Genomic DNA, 22920 nt, shown 5'->3' on the forward strand with positions numbered 1-22920 from the left:
TGCACTATGGTAATTTAACACATGTATACAATATGTAGTAATGAAATCAAGGTAATAACCATTTCCCTCTCAAATATTAATTATTTTTACATGTTGGAAATTTCATACTGTATAGTTATTTCAAAATTCATCAGATTTTTTTAACCAATAGCTCTCCTATTGCGCAATAGAAAAATCAGAACCGATTCCTCCTCTCTCTGTTTGTTGCCTCCTATTGAACTTGTTTCCATCCCCCGCCCCCTGTCCTTTGTCTTCCCCAACTCTCTAATGACCACTATTTCATTTCATCTGTAAAGTAGACTTATTAGTAATACACAAATGAATGGGAACATATGGTATTTACTTTTGTGTGCCTGGCTTACTTTACTTATATAATGAACTGTAGAAAGGATTGCATTCTTCTTTATGACTAGAATACTCCATTATGTACACATACCACATTTTTCTCTATCCATTCATCCACTGATCGGCATGTATGTTAATTCCATGTATTAGCTATTGTGAATTATGCTGCAATAAATATCAGAATACAAGTAATTTTTGGTATGATTTCATCTTCTTTGGATATTTTTCTATGAGTGGAAATGCTGGATCATATGGGAGTTCTATTTTTAGTTTTCTGAGGAATCTACATAATGTTTTCCATAATGACAGTACTAATTTACATTCCCACCAGCAGTGGTTTTTTTCTATTTTATTTTGTTATATTTTTTTGTCTTTTTGATGACAGCTATTCTAATGGTGATGAAATTATATCTCATTGTGGTTTTGATTTGCATTTTCATGTTCTTGTTGCTCATTTGTATGTCTTCTTAGAGAATTTTCTATTTATTTATTTATTTCATTAGCTCATTTTTTGTCAGATGAAGAGTTTGCAAATATTTTCTCCTATTCTTCAGGTTATCTCTTAATTCTATTGATTATTTCTTTTGTTATATAGAAGCCTCTTAGTTTGATATAATCCCATTTGCCTATTCTTATTTTGGTTTCCTGTGCTTTTGGGGCCCTATCTATAAAAATCATCATCTATCCAGTGTTGTCAAATATTTCCCTCATGTTTTCTTTTAATAATTTCATAATTTCAGGATTTACATTTAGGGTCTTTGATCCTTTTGACTTTATTTTTATGTTCATTGAGAGGAAGAGATTTAGTTTCATTCTTCTGCATATGTGTATTTAATTTTGCCAGCATCATGTATTGAAGAGACTCTCCTTCATTTATGTTCTTAGAATCTTTGTTAAAATTAGTGGCCTGTTATGAACATGGATTAATTTCTGGGTTCTTTATTCTGTTCCATTGATCTTTGTATCTGTTTGGGTTAGTATAACTTTGTAGTATATTTCCAAGTCAGATGTTGTGATGCTTCTAGCTTGCTTGTTTGCTTGTTTGATATTTGTTCCAGATTCATTTGGCTATTATGGGTCTTTTGTGGTTCCGTATGATTTTTAAGATTTTTTTCTATTTCTGTGAAGATATTCATTGGTGTTTTGATGGAAATTTCATTTAAACTATAGATCACTTAAGGAAATATGGTTATTTTAACATTAACTCTTCCAATTCATGAATGCTCAATAGTCTTCCATTTTTCTCTGTTCTTTACAATTCATTTCATCAGTGTTTTATTATTTTGCTGTAGATATTTTTCACTTCCTTGGTTAAATTCATTCCTAAAACTTAACAATTTTATAGCTATTGTGAGTAGGACTGGTTTCTTGATTTCTTATTCAGTGAGTTCATTCATGAGACAAAAATGCTACTCTTTTTTGTATGTTGATTTTATATTCTTCAACTTTACTGAATTTCTTTAGCAGTGATAAGAGCTTTTTGATAAAGTAGACTTTTCTATGTATGAATTTATGTCATGTGTAAATATGGATAATTTAATGTTTTTTAAATTTTCTTCCTATTGCCTATTTGGTCTTGCCAAGATTCCCAGTGCTATATTAAATAAGAGTAACAAAAGTGGACATTCTTGTTCCAGATCTTAGAGAAACTTCCATTAGCTTTTACCCAAAGTATTATTGGCTGTGGGTTTATCATATTTAGCCTTCAGTATTTTGAAGTATGTTCCTTCTATACCTAATTTATTGAGAGTTTTTATCACAAGGAAATGTTAGATCTTATCAAATGCCTTTTGTGCATCTCTTGAGCTGATCATATGGTTTTTGTCTTCATTCATTCTGTTAATGCTTGTTTTTAAGAGAGAGCGAGAGAGATAGATTTTTTTTTAATATTTTATTTTTTAGTTATCGGTGGATACAACATCTTTGTTTGTATGTGGTGCTGAGGATCGAACCCGGGCCGCACGCATGCCAGGCGATCACGCTACCACTTGAGCCACATCCCCAGCCCCTGTTAATGCTTTTTTTTTTTTTTTTTTTTTTTTAATGGTGCTGGGGATGGAGCATAGGACCCAGGGCCTTATGCATGCAAGGGAAGCACTCTACCAACTGAACTGTATTTCTAGCACCTGTTAATGATTTTTATCAGACTTATTGATTTGTATATTTTGAACCATCCTTGTATCCATGGGATGAATCCCATGGTTTGTGATCTTTTTGATGTGTTGTTGAATTGGTTTGCTAGTATTTTATTGAGAATTTTTGCATGCATATTTATCAGGGATATGGGTTTCAACTTTTTTTTTCTTGTATTTTTGCTTCAGTAACAGGATAATTCTAGCCTTATAGAATGAGTCCGGCAGAGTTCCTTCCATTTCAGCTTTTAAAAGTAGTTTAAGAAGAATCGAAATTAGTTCTACATTAAATGTTTTATAGAATTCAGGAGTAAAGCTGTCATCAGGTCCTGAGACTTTTTTAAATGAGAGAATTTCAATTATTTCTTCAATTTCATTTCTCATTTTGGGTCTCTTTATATATATAAATATATAAATATATTTTATATATTTTCCAGTTCTTCTGGATTAAATTTTGGTAGGTTATGTGTGTTCAGGAATTTATTTCCTCTAGTTTCCAGTGTTTTAGCATAGAATAGTTAATAGTACTTTATTATGTCACTTTTATTACTCTGGTATCATTTGTAATATCTCCTTTTTCATATCTAATTTTTGGGGTTTTTTTCTTCTTGGTTATCCTAGCAAAAGAATTACCAATTTTGTTTATTATTTAAAAAAAAAACTCTTTGTTTCTATTTTTTTTGGTTTTGTTTTAGGGGTTTTTTGTTTGTTTGTTTGCTTGTTTTTTGGTCTCCATTTTATTTATTTCTGTTCTAGTATTGATTCTTTCCTTTTACTAATTGTGGGCATTTTTAGGCTGTTTACTTAAGAGTGAATGTTTTCTGGAGATATGTAAGCATTGCTATAGACTTCCCTCTCATTATTACTTTTGCTGTATCTTACAGACTTTGATGTGTTGTGATTTTCACTTATTTCTAAAATTTTTTAAATTTGTTTTGAATTTGTTCAGTTGCATGCACCATCATTTGGGTGCATGTTATTCAATTTCCATGTGCGTATATATTTTTCAATCTTGTTTTTGTTTTATTCTGTTTTAGTCTAAGAACACAGTTGTTAAAATTCTATATGATTTCAACTTTTTAAATTTATTGTGACTTGATTTGTCGTCTTAACATGTGTTCTGCCATGGAGAATATTCTATATACTGATGAGAAGAATTAAATTCTAATGCTGTTGGATGAAATATTCTGTAAATGTCTATTTGCTCTATAGTGTTATTCAACTGAGATTTTGTTGTTGTTGTTGTTGTTGAGTTTCTGTCAAGATGCTCCGTCAGTGAGGAAAGTGAAGCGTTTTTATTTTTTATTTATTTGTTGTTGTTGTTTTTGCAGGGCCGGGAGGGAGGTGGACCAGGGATTGAACCCAGGGGCACTTAACAACTGAGCCATTTCTCAGACCTTTTTTAAAAGAAATTTTTTAAGTCAGTATCTCACTTAGTTGCATAGGGCCCTGCTAAGTTGCTAGGCCAGCTTTGAACTTGTGATCCTCCTGCCTCAGCCTCAATAGTTGCTGGGATTACATTGTAGTCCCTAGCTATTGTTGTATTAAAGACTACCTCTCCCCTTATCTCTAATATTTACTTTACACATTTGGGAATCCTATTTGCACTGCATTTGTATTGACAATTGTTTTACCTTTTTTTAATTTTTGATTTTGTTATTGGTTCTTTTTTATGGTTTTCCTTTTTTAAAAATTTATGGTTCTTTTGAGTTACATGACAAGAGCATTTATTTTGATATAATTATAAAAGGTTGAAATTGAGAAATGATTTTTAGTTCCTGATCTTTTTTTTTTAATTTCTAGGGTTTAAATTGGATTTGATTCTCCTTTGACTATATTTTGAGTGTAATTCTTCACTAAGCTGGTTTTCATTTTTATTTCTTATTTTTTCATGAAAGATTTATTGAGTCTGTTTTGTAATGCAGGCTTTCTAGTCATGAATTCTTTTAGCTTTTGTTTATTATGGAAGATTTTTATGTCATCTTCTATTCTTAAGCTTAATTTTGCTGGGCATAGTATTCTAGATTGGATTGGGATCCTTTTTTTTTTCAGAGCTTGATATACATTATTACAAGACCTCCTAGATTTTAGTGTCTGGATTGAGAAATCACTTGAGATCCAGATTGATTTACCTCAAAATGTGACCAGTCATTTTTCTAGCAGCTTTCAAAATTCTATCATTATTCTGTATGTTAGGCATTTTCATAATAATTTGTCTTAGAGTGGATCTGTTATGATTTTGTATATTTATAGTCCTAGACGACTCCTATGTTTGAATTTCCATTTCATTCTTAAGGTTTAGAATTTTTTCTGATATTATTTAATTGAAATGATGCTACATTCCTTTAGCTTTTATCTGTTCTGATGAATCTTAAATTTGGCCCTTTAATGTTTTCCCAGATTTGCTGAATATTCTGTTGTAGTCTCTTAACATCTTTTCTCTATGGTTGACTTTATTTTCAAAATTATAGACTTTTTTATTCAAGGCTTGAAAATCTGCCTTTAAAGTAGTCTTAGCTACTGGTGGATTCTTTCCATTGAATTTTAATTTGATTTTTTTGATTCCTTCATTTCAAGGATTTCAGAATCTCTCTCTCTGTATTGAAGTGATCTTTCACTTCCTGTATTTTCTTTCACTTAATTCCTTATATCATCTTTTATCACATGGAACAGTTTAACTATGAACTTTTTAAATTTCTTCTTTGACATTTTCTCCACTGTGGTACCAATGTTCTCTGTCATTAAAGCATTTGGGGTTGTTTGGGATGGTTTGTTCCCTTGCTTTTTCATATAGTTTGTATATCTCCCATCTTTCATTAGTGTTCTAACTCCTTTTAAGTGAAAAACTACTTTGCGAGCTTCTTTTTCTTAAGAGCCCTGGGTTAGGTGAATATCTAGATAATGGCATTTTAATTCATTGTGTGATCTTTGCTGATCCCAATATCAGAACTACTTTAAGAGATACCCCTGAGCTCTATTTACTAGAATCAGCTCTGAGCCAAGTCTCATTCTCTTCAACCTTAGAAGAACAAAAACTTGTCGCAGCTATTCTCTGCAGTTCCTCAAACTCAGGTATATGCAGAATATAATTAACAAAATCACATGAAGAAGTTTATTTCTATCACTAAACCATGAATGTAAATGGATTAAATTCACCAATCAAAAGACATAGATTGGCTTAATGAACTTTAAAAAAAGGCCCATATATATGCTTCCTATAAGAAGCTCACTTCATTGGTAAAGACATGTAGACTAAGAGAAAGATTCGAAGAAGATATATTGTGCAAATGGAAGCCAGAAATAAGCAGAAGTGGCCATATTCATCAGATAAAACATACTTTAAATAAAATTGTAAAAAGACAAGGTCATTTTCTTAACAAAAAGATCAATTCATCAAGCAGATAAAATAGATAAAGAGGAAGCCAAGAGATGAATGGTAGATGACAGAAGTGAGCTAGGTATCGAGTCCCCATCTCCTCACATCACAGAAAGGAGACAGAAGAATTGAGAGGTGGGTGACAAAATAAATGTTCTAAGATTTGATATTACATAGTCTGAGACCTGGAAAGACTGGAAGATAGGTTCCAGGGAAGACAAGAAACATGTATTGCTGTAACCTGAACCCCAAACAGTGGATGAGAAACGGGGAGGGCCAACAGAGGGAGGAAGAAAAGGAGAGGGTAGGGGGAAAGGCCAATCTCTTAAGCTCACTTACTTAAAAACTGTTGGAAAAGACAGATAAAACTTAAAATGTGATGGTAACAGAAGGCTCCTTATAACAGTGAAAACAGCTTAAAACCAAATAGTGAAAGAAAGCTGATTTGGTGGTCCATAGCCATCTTGTGGAGCCCTCAGCTGAACAGTCACCCTCTTAAATTGGCACAGTGTCTTTCCATGCCCAAATAGCTACAAATTAAACCAGAGGGAAGTTCCTTTGATGGGACCTCTTAAGAATCCAACCAACAAGAATTTCTAGAAAGACCACTACTAGCTGTAAATAGCTGAAACCCCCTCTCACTCCTCTTCACTATGAACATCGGGAATGAAGAGAATGAAGCAGGCTGGTGGGTATCTGTGCTGTGGAAGTACGCATCTAGCCCTGCTCAGCCTCTGCGACTCAAGCAAGGGCAAAAAATTCTATGCAGCATTTGCTCACTTAGGCGACTCAGGCAGAGACAACAACAAAGCTTCTTTGCCTCAAATAAAGGAAAGTAAATTCATCAGACACTAGGAGGAAGCATCCTAGGAAAGCCAGAATCATTCCCCAGGATCCAGATTGCAGGGCCTTACAGGAGGGAAGTTGCCTGAATACCCTATTAGGCAGAAACCCAGTGGTCTTCAGGGACAAACTTGAGTAATGCCAGTGATTTTTGCACCAATAACCATGGTCCCAACGCCATGAGCTTGGAAGGAGACCTTCCTTAATTCCTGCCAAGTGAGCACAAGTATTGCCAAGGGCTGGGGCCTCTTATAGCTGAATTCCTGGAGTTGTAGTAAGAGTCCAGGTCCTTTCCCAGTTTTGAATGGGATGAATTAAGCTGGCACTTGGCACTAGTAGCTGCAGTCCCAAGAGGATAAGCTGGAAAGAAGACCTTCCCTATTTATTGCCAAGTGAGTTCAGATAGTCAGGGGTGGGTGGCCACTGGTAGGCAGGTTTCTGGATCTGCACAGAGGATGGGACTTTTCCCAGCTCCCAGACTATAATTGTAGTTGAAGCAAGGACTATGTACTAATACCTACAGTTCAAGGTAGACCTTCCTTTGTTCCTAAAAGCTTGGGTGAGACTCAGTTTCATGGCTCTGGCAGTCACTGATCCTAAAGCTGCCATGTGTGAAGGAGACTGTCCTCTGCCTAGTGAGGTATGTACTAGATTAAGGCTTCTGGCAGCATCAAGGGGTCAGCTGCTGGTCCCTGTGGTAAAATGACAATTGGCATTGGCCAGAGCTTGGATTTTAGGGTTTGGGAGAAGCCCAAAGAAGTTCCTTCTTAGATCAGCCAACTCCCCAAACTAAATTTGAAACCTGTAAGGACTTTAGAATGTTCCTGCAGTTAGGACTCCTAGTCTGCTGCTCTGATTAAGTTTGCTGACACTTTCCCACTTACCTTTTCCTGGCAATGTGAGGTTCCCCCATCCCCACCCTACAGGAGAGCCAAGTTTGTAGTTGGAATTTGCTTTGTTCTTTTCTCTAAGTTGCCTTTTCAGATTTGACTCTTTGTGTTGTTAAAGGTTATCATCACGTCCTTACTGGTTTCCAGAGTTTTCCTTCAGTTTTTCTTTATTGTTCTCTGTGGCACAGTCCCCTGCAGGGCACCTATACTCAGCCATCTTAGCTATACTCTCTTGTGTTTCCCTTGTAAGAATTCACATTTGTTCATGCCCAATTTATCTTTAAAATATAAAACTCTAGTTAGAGCTTAAATGAATTGATAAATTAGTTTACCTTGAAAAACTATTATTTTCAATGAAAAGTATGAAATAATGGATACTAAACATTTTAATATTATTGAAATGAATTATTCAGATTTATTTGTTCATATTCCATACTATGAACTTTAGTATTATAAACTGAAAGTACAGTTTGGTGACCTTTGGTTTCAGGGTTGGTCATGAGATCAGGATGGTTACACTCATTTCATTACAATAAGAATCTCTGCCCTTATTTCAAAGAATTTTGAAGTATTTGAAGCTAAATACACTTAGACATTTATGCTTCTCTACCCATATTCTCATAGGAATTGTCTGCTATAGTTTACAGTGTATTAAATAAAGATTAGAGACAGATGAATATCCTTTCTTTAGCATAAGAATTTAAATAGTTTTCTATGTTCACTGCTGAAACTTAGAATTTCTCATCATTTGGGGCATCTCAATTATATTAAAATATAAATGATTGCATTATATATGATATTAGCTGAGCATTCCATCAGAAGTTAATCTTGATAATAACAATAACAGAAACACTTTACAGATCTCACTCACCTTGTCTTGACAGCAGTAAAAGTGAAGAGAAGCTGATCTCAAGACTTCCAGGCATTTAAAGCTGGCTAAACCTTCTAACCAAAGAATATTATGGTCATTATTTGATAGCCTTGAGTTATATGTAGTGAGGGAATGATGGGGGAATATTCCAAGTGACAAAGAACACCTGAGCAAAAATAATATTGCTTATCACTTCGATATAGGAGAGAGAAAGAGAGACTGAGAGGGGTAATAAGGCAGCAGCCCAATTTAAGTAAAGGCTGCAACGTAGAAAACTAGAGTGTAAGAAGAAAGTATTAGTTAGACGAAATGACCATGACATCTTAGTCAGTATCTGGCTTTATTTCCTAAATCTCTATATCATTGATGCTGTTGAAATTGGCCATAAGTATGCTTTGTGGAATAGCAGTGCTACCATATTCTACAAGGAAGGTATCAAAGTAACTCCAGAAGTTAAGCTTAGTGGAACCACTCTCATTAGCTTATTATTTACTTTAGTCCAGGAAATATATCATGTTCTGGTTTTACTTTGAAAATCACTTTCAGAAACTTACATGCAAGTGACTAACACGAACACCATACCACCTTACCACCTCAACACATTTTTTGTCTTACAAATCAATAACACTAGAATTCTTTGTAACCTCCATCTATCTTTTCCATCCTGACTTAGACCAATTTAAACCATATGAAATATTACCCAGCTACTTGTCATTGAAATACAGAAGCTTGTATTGGTCTCAGTTGATATAATTATATCATGCTTATGAACAGTACTTATGAAGCCTCACAGTGAGAATCACTCTTGAATCTCTTAAAGTAGAAACTTCAATGGCATTATTATGTACAGGTGTATTACTTTTGTCCCAAGAGAGAAGCAAGAGGTTCGGGACCTATTGCTAGATACAGATCAGTCACAAAGAAGTCATGGAATTCTAGAGAGAAAATAAATGCCCATCTATTCCTGCCACTTTATTTTATACATCAGAAAACATTACATATCTAAATCAGAACTTATCTTCCCTCTCATCTGATTTGTATCAACATTACGCTTTTTAAGTTTTTTACTTATGTTCAAAATTTGAGAGCCATGACTTATTTATAACTGTCCCTTTATTTCTATATATTTTCTCCTTGCCTATTTTCCTATACTCCTTCTCATTTGTCTTCCTTTCCTTCTTTATCTTTTCATTAAGTCACTCAATTTTATTAAGTAGCTACTAAGTTCCAGCCTTTATGGTAGGCAACAGGATATAAAAACAAGTCTGAGCCCCTGCTTCCAAGAGACTAGTGTCAGAATTTATAGAGCAAGAGCTATAAACCTGAGAAACTCTGGATATTTGTAAACTGAACTTCAGAAAATTATTTCAAGTTAAAATAGGATCCTGACTAAAATTTCTGCCTCATTTTTATCAGCTGAATTGGAAAAACAGATGTCGGCAGATTTTTAAATGAGAAGCTTGTATCAGTATACCTCCTAGAGATAGAACCAATACCCTGGTAGAATCAAGTCATCTTCCCAGTGTGTTTGGTAGAATTACCTGATATAGAATGCTGTACTTGAAAACAGGAAAATGTCTGTGTTTTTACCAGGTTTAGATTTTGGCTTACTTGGTGGAATTATCACTAATGCATGCTAATACCGTTTCAAAGGGTCCTATTTAGTGACTTTTATCAGTAATACCACCAAATAAATTCTGATTCTGGGATGGCAATAGAAAATGACTTTTTATAAAAAGTAGTTCTCAGGCAAATGCAAATATTTGCACTTTAGATATGTAAGCTCCCTATGCATCATATATATATATTGGTTCTTGGGCTGAAATTCCAAATTAATAGACATTTCTGGAATTGTTCTATAATTACTCTAAATTCTTATCCTTTGTCCATAAACCAAGTCTCAGGAACTTGGAAAACTAGTCACACAAGGAAAATTCTGATGTCTACGATACTAAATAAGACAGAAGTTGTAAGTTGTGCAGAGATTTTTTTTTAAATGCCATAAGGGGAGATTTTACAATGAATTGTAAAATCACTTATGAAACTAATTTTAAAAAAATAATTATGTATTTTAAATATCATAGTTAGGGGCTGGAGTTGGGGCTCAGTGGTAGAGCACTTGTAAGGCCCTAGGTTAGATTCTTAACACCACATATAAATAAATCAATAAAATAAAGGTCCATAAATATCTAAAAAAATTCAAAAAAATAATGAATATCATAATTATTTTCTTCTTAAAATAGGGTGGTTTGTCCAAAACCTAATTTGTTAATATCCTAAAATTAATTTACAGAGGAACTTGAATGTGTAATATTTAAGTTCCTTTCACATACATATTTGTAGACATTTGAAAAGTTATGATCATATTTGTCAGTGTTCCTCTTGTGTTTCTACCATTTCATGTAACAGTACTGTAATCTTTTAAAATCTCATATATGACACACTTGGTTAGAAACAATGCCAAAGAGAGTCTTTCTTTAAATTAATCGTTTCTTAGTGTAGTGAAATTGTCAGTAAAATCATCACTGGAGAAGAGAGATCTGCAGAAGATCTGAGAAGGTCCCAAAGAGTTACTTGGAGAGAGGTGGAAAATCCACTTAGGACCAGCAGGGTCCTTGACATACATGATGGGAAGGAATTTTGGACTGGGATTGTGGCTCAGTGATAGAGCGCTTGCCTAGCATGTACAAGGCACTAGGTTCAATTCTCAGCACTACATGTACATAAATAGATAAAATAAAAGTTCATCAACAACTAAAAAAGTTTTAAAAACAATTTCAGCATGTTTCAGTAGAGGTACAAATAGACTTGTTTAGGAGAGCAAGGAATACATATTTAGAGAGGATGTGGGCTATCTCAAACCATGTTTTATGGATTCTTAGCTCCTCTTTTAAAGAGAATTGGATTAGAGGTAGGTACAGTTAGGTATGTGAAGATAACAGTAGTCTGGTCATTCTCAGGATCCTTTAGGCTGATAGTAGTCTCCATTATCTGATTAGTAGATAATGTTAGAAAGTCCCCTACTTTATGGGTTTTTCAAGATATTCTCTTTGTTTATTCTATTTATCAGTGAACTAATGAACACTACACAGGGTAGATATACAAATTTCCCAGAAATTTAGAAGTGACAGACCTTGAAGAAAGACTACCTTGGGGAATGACAGATCTGGAAAAGAATGTGGAACGTCAAAATTATATTTCTTTGCCCTTCCTTTATGTATCTTTTCTAAACATTTTTAATTTCTTCTATTTTACTTCAAAATCCTCTTCTTCAGCCAGGGTACTTCTTTCACACAGTTGAAATTTCAGTTTGAAATGCCATTTTCATCAATAACTAAAAGCACAACTAGATAAGTCAAAAGTTCTTTATTTTATCTTCATAAATGTATAACTTCACGTGAAGGCTGGGGAAAATACCTGTGAAGACTGAAATCTGATTAAAAGGAGATGGAAGTACTCATTGTATGGCTTGCTGATTTTAAAGCTCTTTAATCTTTCTGAAGCACTTTTAATTTCAGAATGTTTAAGTAGCTTTAATTCCTAATATTAAAAAATTAAAATTCTTAATGCCTATTTTTATTAAAAGCCATAAACCTGTGAAGCTTTGCAATTTCCTTTTCTATTTAAGTTAATAAAGTGAGAGAACAAGTGCTTTACCACTGAAGAATTTACGGCGGTCAGGGAAATCCAAGAGATGAGAGCTGACATCAAACTCGAATTGGAAAATATTTTTTTCAAAATACCTGTCTGATAAATGATCCATAAGATTTATATTCTCTTGCCTGGAAATACTAAATTAGAATTTCTAAATATATAATCCCATAATGAAACTGAGAAGAGAGATCAAATTAATAATTGAGATAATAAGTAGACTCAATTTTGATAATTTATTAAAAATATAAAGATTTATCCTTTGAATTCCTTTCTTTTCAATCAAGTAAATTTTAAATTCTAAAGTTATGTCACATAAGTCTTCAGGAGTGACTAAATTTATGTTAATAATTTTGTTGTCTGTTGTAGGTATGTGAGAGAATTCTTGTCCCTACTAAATAACAAAGAGAATAGCTGTTTGTCCCTTGTCTGAATCAGCATTATGCCACACAAAAAGCTCATAGACCAGTGTGCTACTTTGATATTCTGGAGACTGCTTTTACTTCATAATTAAGACATGTTGTCAATTTGGTTTCCTAAGAAAGCATCAGATTGTTTTTTATTCTTCAGAGAATCTACTCAATATAATAAATTATATTATAAAATTTTAACACATTAAATTATATTATACAATTTTAATACATATTTTAGAATGAGTTTCTTTAATTAGTATGTATCCTGAGTTACATTACAATTTCTCATATTACTGAAATTGTAATTAATATAATTCACAACAGTAATTACATGAAGAAAACTAATGTGCTTAGAGGAGCTGGGGGTTTTTTTAAAGATACACAGGATTCTCATAAGGAAAATTTTGCTTCGTCTGTACATTTGCTTTCCTTTAGATGCAATAAAGAATTGCCGAAGTGCCTCAATAGCTAAGAGCACAAGTACATAATATACTGCTAAAATAAGATCGTTTTCTCTTTTCCATTGTTCTATGTTTATATTGATTAATATAGAAAGCCTGAATGTATTTTATATTGTCTCTAATTTGTCTCTGCAATATTCTCAATATTTTTGGTTTCTCTTCATGTTTTTTCCAGTCAAGAGAATCCATCCCATTAAATGACCTAAAATCTGAAGTATCACCCCGGATTTCAGCAGAGGACCTGATTGACTTGTGTGAGCTCACAATGACAGGCCACTTCAAAACACCCACAAAGAAAACAAAGTCCAGTAAGCCAAAGCTCTTGGTGGTTGACATTCGCAATAATGAAGAGTATCCTTTACTTATGCACTTTCGAAGTGTGGTCCTACCTTATTCATATTTCTTCCTTTCCATCTAAAGGATATGTGGTAAAACAATGAGCATTTCTAGGATTCCTCTGAGTTCAGATAGCTAAATGACTCTCAAACTAGATGCCAGAATGGTCTTATGTGAGTTTATATTTATAAGATAACATGTACCAGAGACCAAAAAATATTTTTCAAACAACACCAGAATATTGGGATATTTTCCTGTTTTCTTTTGGTTTCTTTTTCTGAAAGTGTGTGTGGTTTTCTGAGGAATGTTGCTATTCTTAAAGGCATTGGATCAGTCATTCTATAGATAGGAATTTTGGCAAAAAATGAAGAATATATACCTGGTCTCCTTCAGAACCTAGAGAAAATGTTTGCAAGGATCTTAACACTGAACTTGTATTTACTATAATTTCCTAAACATTGGCTTACAAAGAACATGTATACTCACTAAATACAAGTTTTTCTTACTAAGATTTTACTATTAAATATGTCATAACTTCCAATGATTTTTATTTGGCATTGAAGATTTTATTTGGCATTGAAGAATAAACACTTGTCCTTATGTTTCATCTTTCAGATTCTCATGAAATGTGACTTGATTATTCTCTAAAATCTAGGCAACTGAATCATACTCTTTTAAACAGAGCAAATACTTCTTAAAATAAAAAATTTTCTTAGAAATTTGATATATGAAATGGAAATAAATTTTATAATTTTTTCATAATTTCACATTTATAGCATTTATTAAATATAAATTTACTTTATGTAAATGCTATATATATTAAATATAAATGCTACAAATAAGGGTTAGCAGGTTGATGAGTTTTTTCCTAATTAGTTATCTATGGCAATAGAATTATACCTCACACATAGAGTATAATTTCTCATTCTTCTGGTTGTACATAATGTAGAATCCCTCCAGTCATATAGATATATATGTACATAGGGTAATAATGTCTGATTCATTCTACTATTCTTCCCACTCCCATACTCCCTCCTCTCTACTGAATCTAAAGTAACTCTATTCTTCCTTAGCTCCTGCCTCTTGCTGAATTAGCATCGTATATCAGAGGAAATATTCTGCCTTTGGTTTTTTGAGATTGTTTTATTTAACTTAGCATGATTCTCCAGCTCCATCCATTTACCCCCAAATGACATCCTTTCATTCTTTAAGACTGAGAGATATTCCATTGTGTGTGTGTGTGTGTGTGTGTGTGTGTGCATGCCACATTTCTTTATCCATTCATCTGTTGAAGGGTACCTAGGTTGGTTCCACAGTTTAGTTATTGTGAGTTGAGCTGCTATCAACATTGATGTTGCTGTATCTCTGTAATATGCTGATTTTAAGTCATTTGGTTATAAACTGAGGAGCGGAAGCTAGGTCAAATGGTGGTTCCATTCCAGGTTTTCTGAGGAATCTTCATACTGCTTTCCATAATGGTTGCACCAATTTGCAGTCCCATCAGCAATGTATGAATGTACCTTTTTCCTCACATCCTCACAACATTTATTGTTTTTTGTATTCTTGATAATTGCCATTCTGACTGGAGTGAGATGAAATCTTAGTTTTGATTTGCATTTCTCTAATTGCTAAAGAGGTTGAACATTTTTTCATATATTTGTTTATTATTTCTTCTTCTATGAAGTGTTTGTTTAGTTCTTTAGCCCATTTATTGATTGGTTATTTGTTTTTTGGTGTTAAGAGTTTTTTTTAATTCTTTATATATCCTGGAGAATAATGCTCTATCTGAGATGCATGTGGTAAAGACTCTCCCATTCTATAGGCTCTCTTTTCACATTGATTGTTTCCTTTGCTGACAAGCTTTTTAGTTTGAATCTATCTTATTTATTGATTCTTGATTTTACTTCTTGCACTTTAGAGGTCTTCTTAAGGAAATCAGATCCTAGGCCAACATGGTGAAGATTTGGGCCTAATTTTTCTTCTAGTAGGCGCATTTACAGAACTGCTTGAACAATTAATTCTTAAAATGTTAGGAAATGGAGAATACAGTTTGAAAGCCTACAATTTCAAATGATACATCCCAATCTTTTTGTGAAAAGTTGCTACTTTTTATTTTCTCTAAGCTATGAGACTCTTGAGTTTGGAGAGAGTATAGATGTGATGTCCCTGGCTGGTTGCTAGGGCTTTATGTATACTGGAAGTTCCTGGCAGAGGGGGTATGTAGCATTCCCCCACAAAAGGCATGAAATTTCAGTTGAATAGTCCTGCTTTAGAAGTTCTTACAATCTGATACTTTAAGGGTTTAATATTTTTTAACTTTTTAGGGTATCTTGTGCTTGAGCCTTTAGTCAAAATCACTCTCTCATAAAACCATCAAAAACATACAGCATATGTTCCTGTTTTAATTTTAAAGACTATTACTAGAATAATAAATGATAATATTTATTTATAATATTTCACTTCAAATAATTTAGCTATTTTAGATTTAAAAACATACAATATGAAAGTGGCATTCATTCCAAGATTTTCCAGCTTTATAATCTTAATTTCTTTTCACTGGTACTCTCCTTTATGTTCTTCTAGATGGATACAAACAAAAGAGCAGAAAAGAGAACAGCTAACCTGAACATTGTTCCCTGATGAATATGGATGAATCTCTAATGTAGAAGTGCCCTTCAATGTCTAAAGTTAGAACTAAGAAAATACTTTACTTGGACATTTAACTGCCTATCTATGATTGTAGGTTAAAGGAAGAGAATCAGTGTTACTCTGTGCTACTTGTGAATGGGGTAGGTTCAGGCAATGAAGACAATAAAATGAAATCATCCATTTTTGGCTATTCTGAAGAGCCCAACCTATGAAGTTTTCTAAGTCTTCTTTTGTGAAAGCTTCTTTTAAAACTAAGGGGTTTTTAAAAAATAATTTTTATTAGTGTATATTAATCATACAGAATAGTGGATTTCATTATGGCATGTTTATACATGCTTATGACATGGTTTAATCAAAGTCATTTCCCCATTACCTTTCTCTTTTCTCCCTCTGGTCCCTTTCCTCCCTTTTGCATTCATAACTTCCTTCATTTTTTCCCTTCAGTTTCTGTATATGAGAGAAAACATATAATACTTACCTTTCTTTCTGAGTCTGGCTTCTTTTGCTTACCACGATGCTCTCCAGTTCCATCCATTTTCCTGCAAATGTTTTTCTTAATGGCAGAATAAAATTCCATTGTGTATATATACCACATTTTCTTTATTCATCTCTTGATTAACAACAAGGATGATTCCATCCCTTATTATCGTGAATTTTTTTGTGATAAACAGAAATATGATATCTTTAGTTAAGAATTTAAAACTGAAAATTTATCATTTTAAAGTATGCTGATTTTAAATCTTTTGGGTAAATATCAAGGAGTGGTGTATTGCTGGATCATATGGCAGTTCTATTATTAGTTCTTTGAGAAACCTTCATACTGATTTCCATAGTGGCTGGACTATTTTACACTCCTACCTACCAACAATGTGTAAAAGTCCCTTTTTCTCCACATCCTCATTTATTGTTCTGTGTGTTTTTGAAGATTTCCATTCTGATTGGCACAAAATGGAATATCAGGGTAAGTTTGATTTGCATTTCTCTGGTGGCTAAAAATTATAATTCATATAATTATTAGTTTTTCATATAATAATTCTCTTTCATGTATTGTTGGTCATCTGAACTTCTTTTGAGAAGTAGATACTTCATTTTCCATTTGTCCACATGAATGTTTTTTTTTAAATTTGATATTGATTTTTTGAGTTCTTAATATATTCTGAATATTAGTTCCCTATTTAAGAAAACTTTTCTGACAAAGATTCCTTCCACTTCTGTAGGCTGTCTCTTCATGTTGTTGTTTTCTTTCCTGCTGTGCAGAAGCTTTTTAATTTTATGCCATCCCACTTATTGACTCTTGTTATTATTTCCTGACCTATAGAACTCTTTGTATGTTGATTCATCCTTTGTTTTCTTCTAGCAATTGCAAAGTTTCTGATCTTAAACCTATGTCCTTGATCCATTTTCAGCTAACTTTTGTACAAGGTGAGAGATAGGGATCTAGTTTTATTCTTCTACATATATCCAGTTTTCCCTAAACGATTTGTTCAGGAGGTTGTCTTTTCTCCAGCATATATTCTTGATACCTCTGTGAAGATTCAGTTGATTGTAAGTATTTGATTTGTCTCTGTCTTCTATTCTACTTAATTGTCTATTTTTATGCCAACCCCATGCTGTTTTTGTTACTGTGGCTCTGTAGTAATTTTAAACTAAGATATTCTTAAACTTAGACCATTTATCCTCATGACATTTCTAAATTTTTCCTCTACCACATATCTACTACTTTTACACTTCTGAGTTCCAAATATTGCTACCTGTATTTCATAGTGCTTTGAGAGAAGCCAATTTCTAAACTTTTCCCAGAGTCATTGGTTATCATTAAATCTCTATTAATATCATGAAACTGTGAACAATAGAGAGTTATACATCCAACAATACCCTTTGATTGAGTTGTCTAAACTATTTATGACCTTCCAAGGCTGGAAGAAGCATAAGCTTTTTATAAATCTTCTGTGATCTGTACTGTTTGATTATATTATACTATAATAACATTTCCTTGTAATTATTCATGCTAAATCCTATTTTTAAGGAATTAGAGACAAGGGAAAGATATGTACATAGTAATAAATACATTCATAAATTTAGTGCTTAGAATCAGTGTGATTATTTGATATTTTTAGATATCACCATCATTGACAGCAACTGGTAAAATATTACTCTCTATAGTGCTATTGATAATTTTTTAAGAAGAAGACATAAAATATAGTTCTTATTTGCCAGGTTGCTTCAGTATGAGGACTGTAAAACACTAAAATGTTTTATGCAAAAAGACAAATGAATAGTAAAGACAATCTGTAATAAGAACCAAATGAGCAATACAAACAAAGAATACACCAGCAAGGACTTAATATCTGCATAAGAGAAACCAGATAGGTATAGAACTCAGGTGCTTTTAATATTTGTAACCCCAACACCAGGGTTGGCACCTAGAAAGTATCTAGAAAATATTTACAGAAGGAAAAAGGCAGAATGATATACCCACAATCTCCTATGGTACAGTTCAATGTTAAACATCAAGATTCTTTTAGCATGTGACTGAGGTTGTAGCTCAGTGCTAGATCATTTGTCTTAACACATGTGAGGCACTGGGTTTGATCCTCACCACCACATAAAAATAAATAAATATAATAAAGGTATTATGTCTATCTACAACTAAAAAATATTATAAAAGTCATTTGGCAATATATAAACTCTTCTTGCACTCTATAGCTGAGACCCTTTTCCCTTTAAGCTTGGAAGTAAGACAGTACTTACAAGAAAGCAATAGAATCAAAATTTAGAATTAGAAGTACTCATCTAATTAATATTCATTAATTGAGTAAATATTTATTGTATTATTGATTACGTGCCATACAATGTAGATTTGGTAGAACTGTTGGTAAACAAAGTGACAAAATTACTTGGACTTCTGGAAATCTCATTTTAATTGGAAAGATAAGCATACCTCTAAAATGATCTTAAATGATAAAAAAAATGTTAATTAAGTAAAAATAAAGCAGGAAAGAAGATAGGAAGTTGTTTTAGTCAGCTTTTTCGCTGCTATGACTTAAAGACCCAACCAGCACAACTGTAGAAGAGGAAGTTTATTTGAGGGTTCTGTTTCAGAAGCCTTAGTCCATAGAAGGTCAGCTTCCTTGCTCAGGGCTCAAGGTGAGGGAGAACATCATGGCAGGAGAGTGTGGAAAAGGAAGCAGCTCACATGATGATTAGAAATCGGAGAGTCCACTCTCCAGAAACAAAATGTATACCCCCAATGAACCACTTCCTCCAGCCACACCCCACCTGCCTCCAGTTACCACTCAATTTAATCCCACCAGGGATTAAAATTCACTGATTAAGTTAAGGATATGAGCCAATCATTTCTCCTCCAAACTTGCTTTATCTCACATGTGAGTTTTGAGGGGACAACACATCTAAATCATAACAGTACTGTTAGAATTCAAATATAATACTCAAGGAGAACATTGAGATGATGATATTTCAACAGAGTCAAATGATGTGAAGAGGTGAGCTATAAAAGATATGGAAGGAATTTCTAAACAAGAATTTCTGACATGAATACATGGCTTGGCATTTTTGACCAACAAAGAGACCAGCAAAGTAAGAGATGGAGTCAGAGAATAGAAAATTATCAAAACCAACAGAAGTTTTGGGATGGTCAGAAATCTCGACAGTATATTTTGGAGTTATTATTTCACCTTATACCATCATCCAATAATTCCTGAAAATCCAAAACTTGAGATTTTTTGACTTAGAACTTTATGGAAGATGCAAATATATGCAGCAGCAACAATGTGTACTGTATTTGTTATTTTAAAATGAGAGACACTTAGAATGAGTAAATATAAGAGAATTAATTGTTAATGATAGCTACCAGTAAGCTTTCACACTGTCCTAAGCATGGTTCTAGTTCTATGATGTGGATGTATTTAACATCTCTAGTTTACTGATGAAAAAACAAAATTAAAGAAATGAAGCAACTTCCCAAGGCCATAAAATTGGCTAACTTGCTCCTACACCTTTATACTATTTGCTAGGCACCTATCTAGTCTCTGCATAGGATGTTAAGCATAAACAAGATTGAGGCAAATGAGTTTATACAAATTAATGACTGAATTAATGTAATGTATTTTTTAAATAATTTCATTTCTCTCTTGCCACAAACATGTTTTCCACTCCTGTTTACAATAGGAGGAATGGAATGTTCTATATCACATTTTCTTTCTTCAAAGAAAGTAAGTTACTTTTGAAATGTTGTTTAAAATATTTTCTAAATTGCCTATTGTTTTCCTATATTGTCTTTATCTTCTACTTTATATTGTTGAAATGCAATATTTGGGCTTTGCTCTATAGACAGCCATGGAAGGCTTCTTATCAGGAATATGATATTTAGGAATAAATTTTTAACTTGACAACATCATAAATAAAATGGCTTTTCGGAAAAGGTGAAAGTTGGAGGAAGCAGCTACAGTTGTAGTAGCTAAGCTCAAAGTAATCAGTGTCTAAAGTAGACAGTAATGGGAATAGAGATGGACAGATGAGTAAAATGTTAGAAGGGGCCACTAATATGTTAAAAATGGAGGATTTGGGGGCTGGGAATGCAATTCAAATACACTGCAACAATAGAGTTAGCAAGGAAATGACATCTGAACAATTTTTATTTCAGTTAATATTGTTTAGTTACATTACGAATGGAGAAACTGGGTTTAATTCCGTTTTCCTTTTTTGGCTACTGATATACTAACAGTATAGCCTTCAGGGCTTAAAGATTTATAACACTAATTAAAATTAGCACAGCAAACAAACTTACATAAAGGTATGTACACTTTCATAATTGCTCTGGCAAGATTGGTGTACTTTATCTGTACAGGTATGATGTCACTAAGTTTGGTACCCAGCAAAAATACTGTGTTCATTTAGGATTTAGGAAAAAATGAGATTATTTCTGTGTTGAATTTTGAGAGATTTTTAAAGGGATTTTAAAAATCTTTGGGTAAAGTGAAGAATCTTTCTGGAATATGAGCATTCATAAAACTGATTTTTTTCCTATCTGCTTAATTAAAGTATAGTATATCTGCTTACTGTAGCATTACATAGACTGATTTAGGAATACAAGAAAGTCTTCATATCTTAGAAACCTAGAAGATAATATATGCCATTCCTGCCTGTTAATGCTATTCTGATAGCCCAATTCTTTTATAACAATGAATTTAAAAATTTTTTTCAGATCTGTTTGTCCATGGGACTACCATGTTTTATTAAGTGGAAAAATTTTATTATAATCTCACTTGAATGCTCTTTGGCAGTGTCTACCAGATAGAATGTAGAGCTGGAGTTTTGGAAGGGTATAGCTTATTGCCTGGTCACCATGTATCAAAGAAAACTCATGAGTGTATTGGAATGTGTCCTATCGTACAAAGTAGTAAACAGCTTTGTACAAATACCCTGAGTAACTGCTGTAATAACTGGATAATTTCATAAGTACAGATTAAACATCTCTTATCCAAAATACTCAGTACCAGTAGTGTTTTGATTGAGATTTTTTTTTTTGGAAATTTATCTGTACATAATGAGATTTCTTAGGGATGGAATCCAAATCTAAACATAAAATTTATTTACATTTCACATACAGTTTATACACATATCCTAATACAATATGTGTAATAATTTGTACATGAAACAAAGTTTCTTGGTTTGGAATTTCCACTTGTGATATCATGTGAGAGTTTTAAGATTTTGAAATATTTTATATTTCAGATTTTGGGGCTAAATTTGGGCACTCAGACTATATTTTTTATAGTAGAGAGTTAATTGTAATTCCTGCTGTCTTTTTTAATCATGATTTTTAATTCCTTCAATAATTTCATCAAAATTTCTAATTTCACTTGGACACTGAAAAGTTAAAAATTATTGTTTATTGGTATTGTCATTTTTACCAAAATCAAACTGAAAATTATAGTGGGCATTGTTGGAATTACATTATCAAGATGCATATATGATTGAGGCTAATCACCACATAATACTTTGGCCTCTGGTTTCAATCCCCAGTACCAAAAATAAATAAATAATTTTGCATCTACTTCTTGTATAATCCTAAACTGGGTATTTTGAAGCTGAAGCTTTATAAGTTCTTAATTTGTAAATAGCTTAGTGCCTGGCTATTGAGAAGTATACTTAGTACAGAACCTCTTTGTGTTTATGCTTACATGAAATAGCTTTTTTTGAAATGCAAAAGGTTAAAATGGAGAATTTCGTTTTTTGTCTAGAATATAAGGAAAGCAATGAAGTTATAGTCATAATCCTAAAATATGTAATGTTGCATATTCATTTCACAACAATATCTTGCTGTAAAGAATCTTTACATATTTGTCTTTCACATCAGTACAGTGAATTGAAACCAATTCACAGAGAAAGAGCTTATCAATGCATATTTTCTGTCCTTTTGCTCTCCTTATCAGATTTAGCCCAGGAATGATCACTTGAAGTTGCCAAATATGAAACACTGTTCTATTTTACTATTCTAATTTAATATAAAATACATAAAAATATGCACTTTTTAAAATACATAATATGCACAGTATTTTATTGTGATTATGAAGGACTCAAAAGTAGCTGGGTATGGTGGGAGGTTGTAATTCCAGCAACTGGGAGGCTGAGGCAGAAGGATTGTAAATTCAAAGCTAGCCCCAGCAAGTTAGTGAGGCCCTAGGCAACTTAGTGAGACCTTGTCTCAAATCAAAAAATAAAAAGAGCCAGAGATATGGCTCAGTAGTAAAGTGTCCCTAGGTTTAGTCCCAATATATCCCCTGCAAAAAATATGGGAAAAGAATATTCAGCTACATACCTTTGCAATATAATCTGGTCATCATCTTTAAGATATTTAGAAATTACCTTAAAAAGTTCTGCTTCTTCTTATTATGTCTTTCACATAAGAATCTGAATTATAAGCAGTGAAA

The 22920-nt window shown here is 32.9% G+C and overlaps 1 protein-coding gene across 7 annotated transcripts in view; it reads left to right on the top strand.

The window, feature by feature from the left end:
* Nucleotides 1-22920, top strand: part of Tbck (TBC1 domain containing kinase) — a 215916-nt gene that overhangs the window by 160525 nt on the left and 32471 nt on the right. For 6 of the 7 annotated variants that reach the window (XR_013426040.1, XM_040293008.2, XM_040293009.2 and 3 more), the window contains one exon: nucleotides 13158-13333. Coding sequence is in view for 6 of the 7 variants with exons in the window: in XM_040293008.2 (XP_040148942.1) it covers nucleotides 13158-13333 (176 nt within the window). In the remaining variant the exon portion in view is untranslated. Of the gene's footprint in view, nucleotides 1-13157; nucleotides 13334-17455; nucleotides 19151-22920 lie in introns of those variants that run through there. The other variant, XM_021720499.3, reaches the window with a different exon arrangement.

This window comes from Ictidomys tridecemlineatus, chromosome 9 (assembly GCF_052094955.1).
Source record: "Ictidomys tridecemlineatus isolate mIctTri1 chromosome 9, mIctTri1.hap1, whole genome shotgun sequence".
Lineage (NCBI taxonomy): Eukaryota > Metazoa > Chordata > Mammalia > Rodentia > Sciuridae > Ictidomys > Ictidomys tridecemlineatus.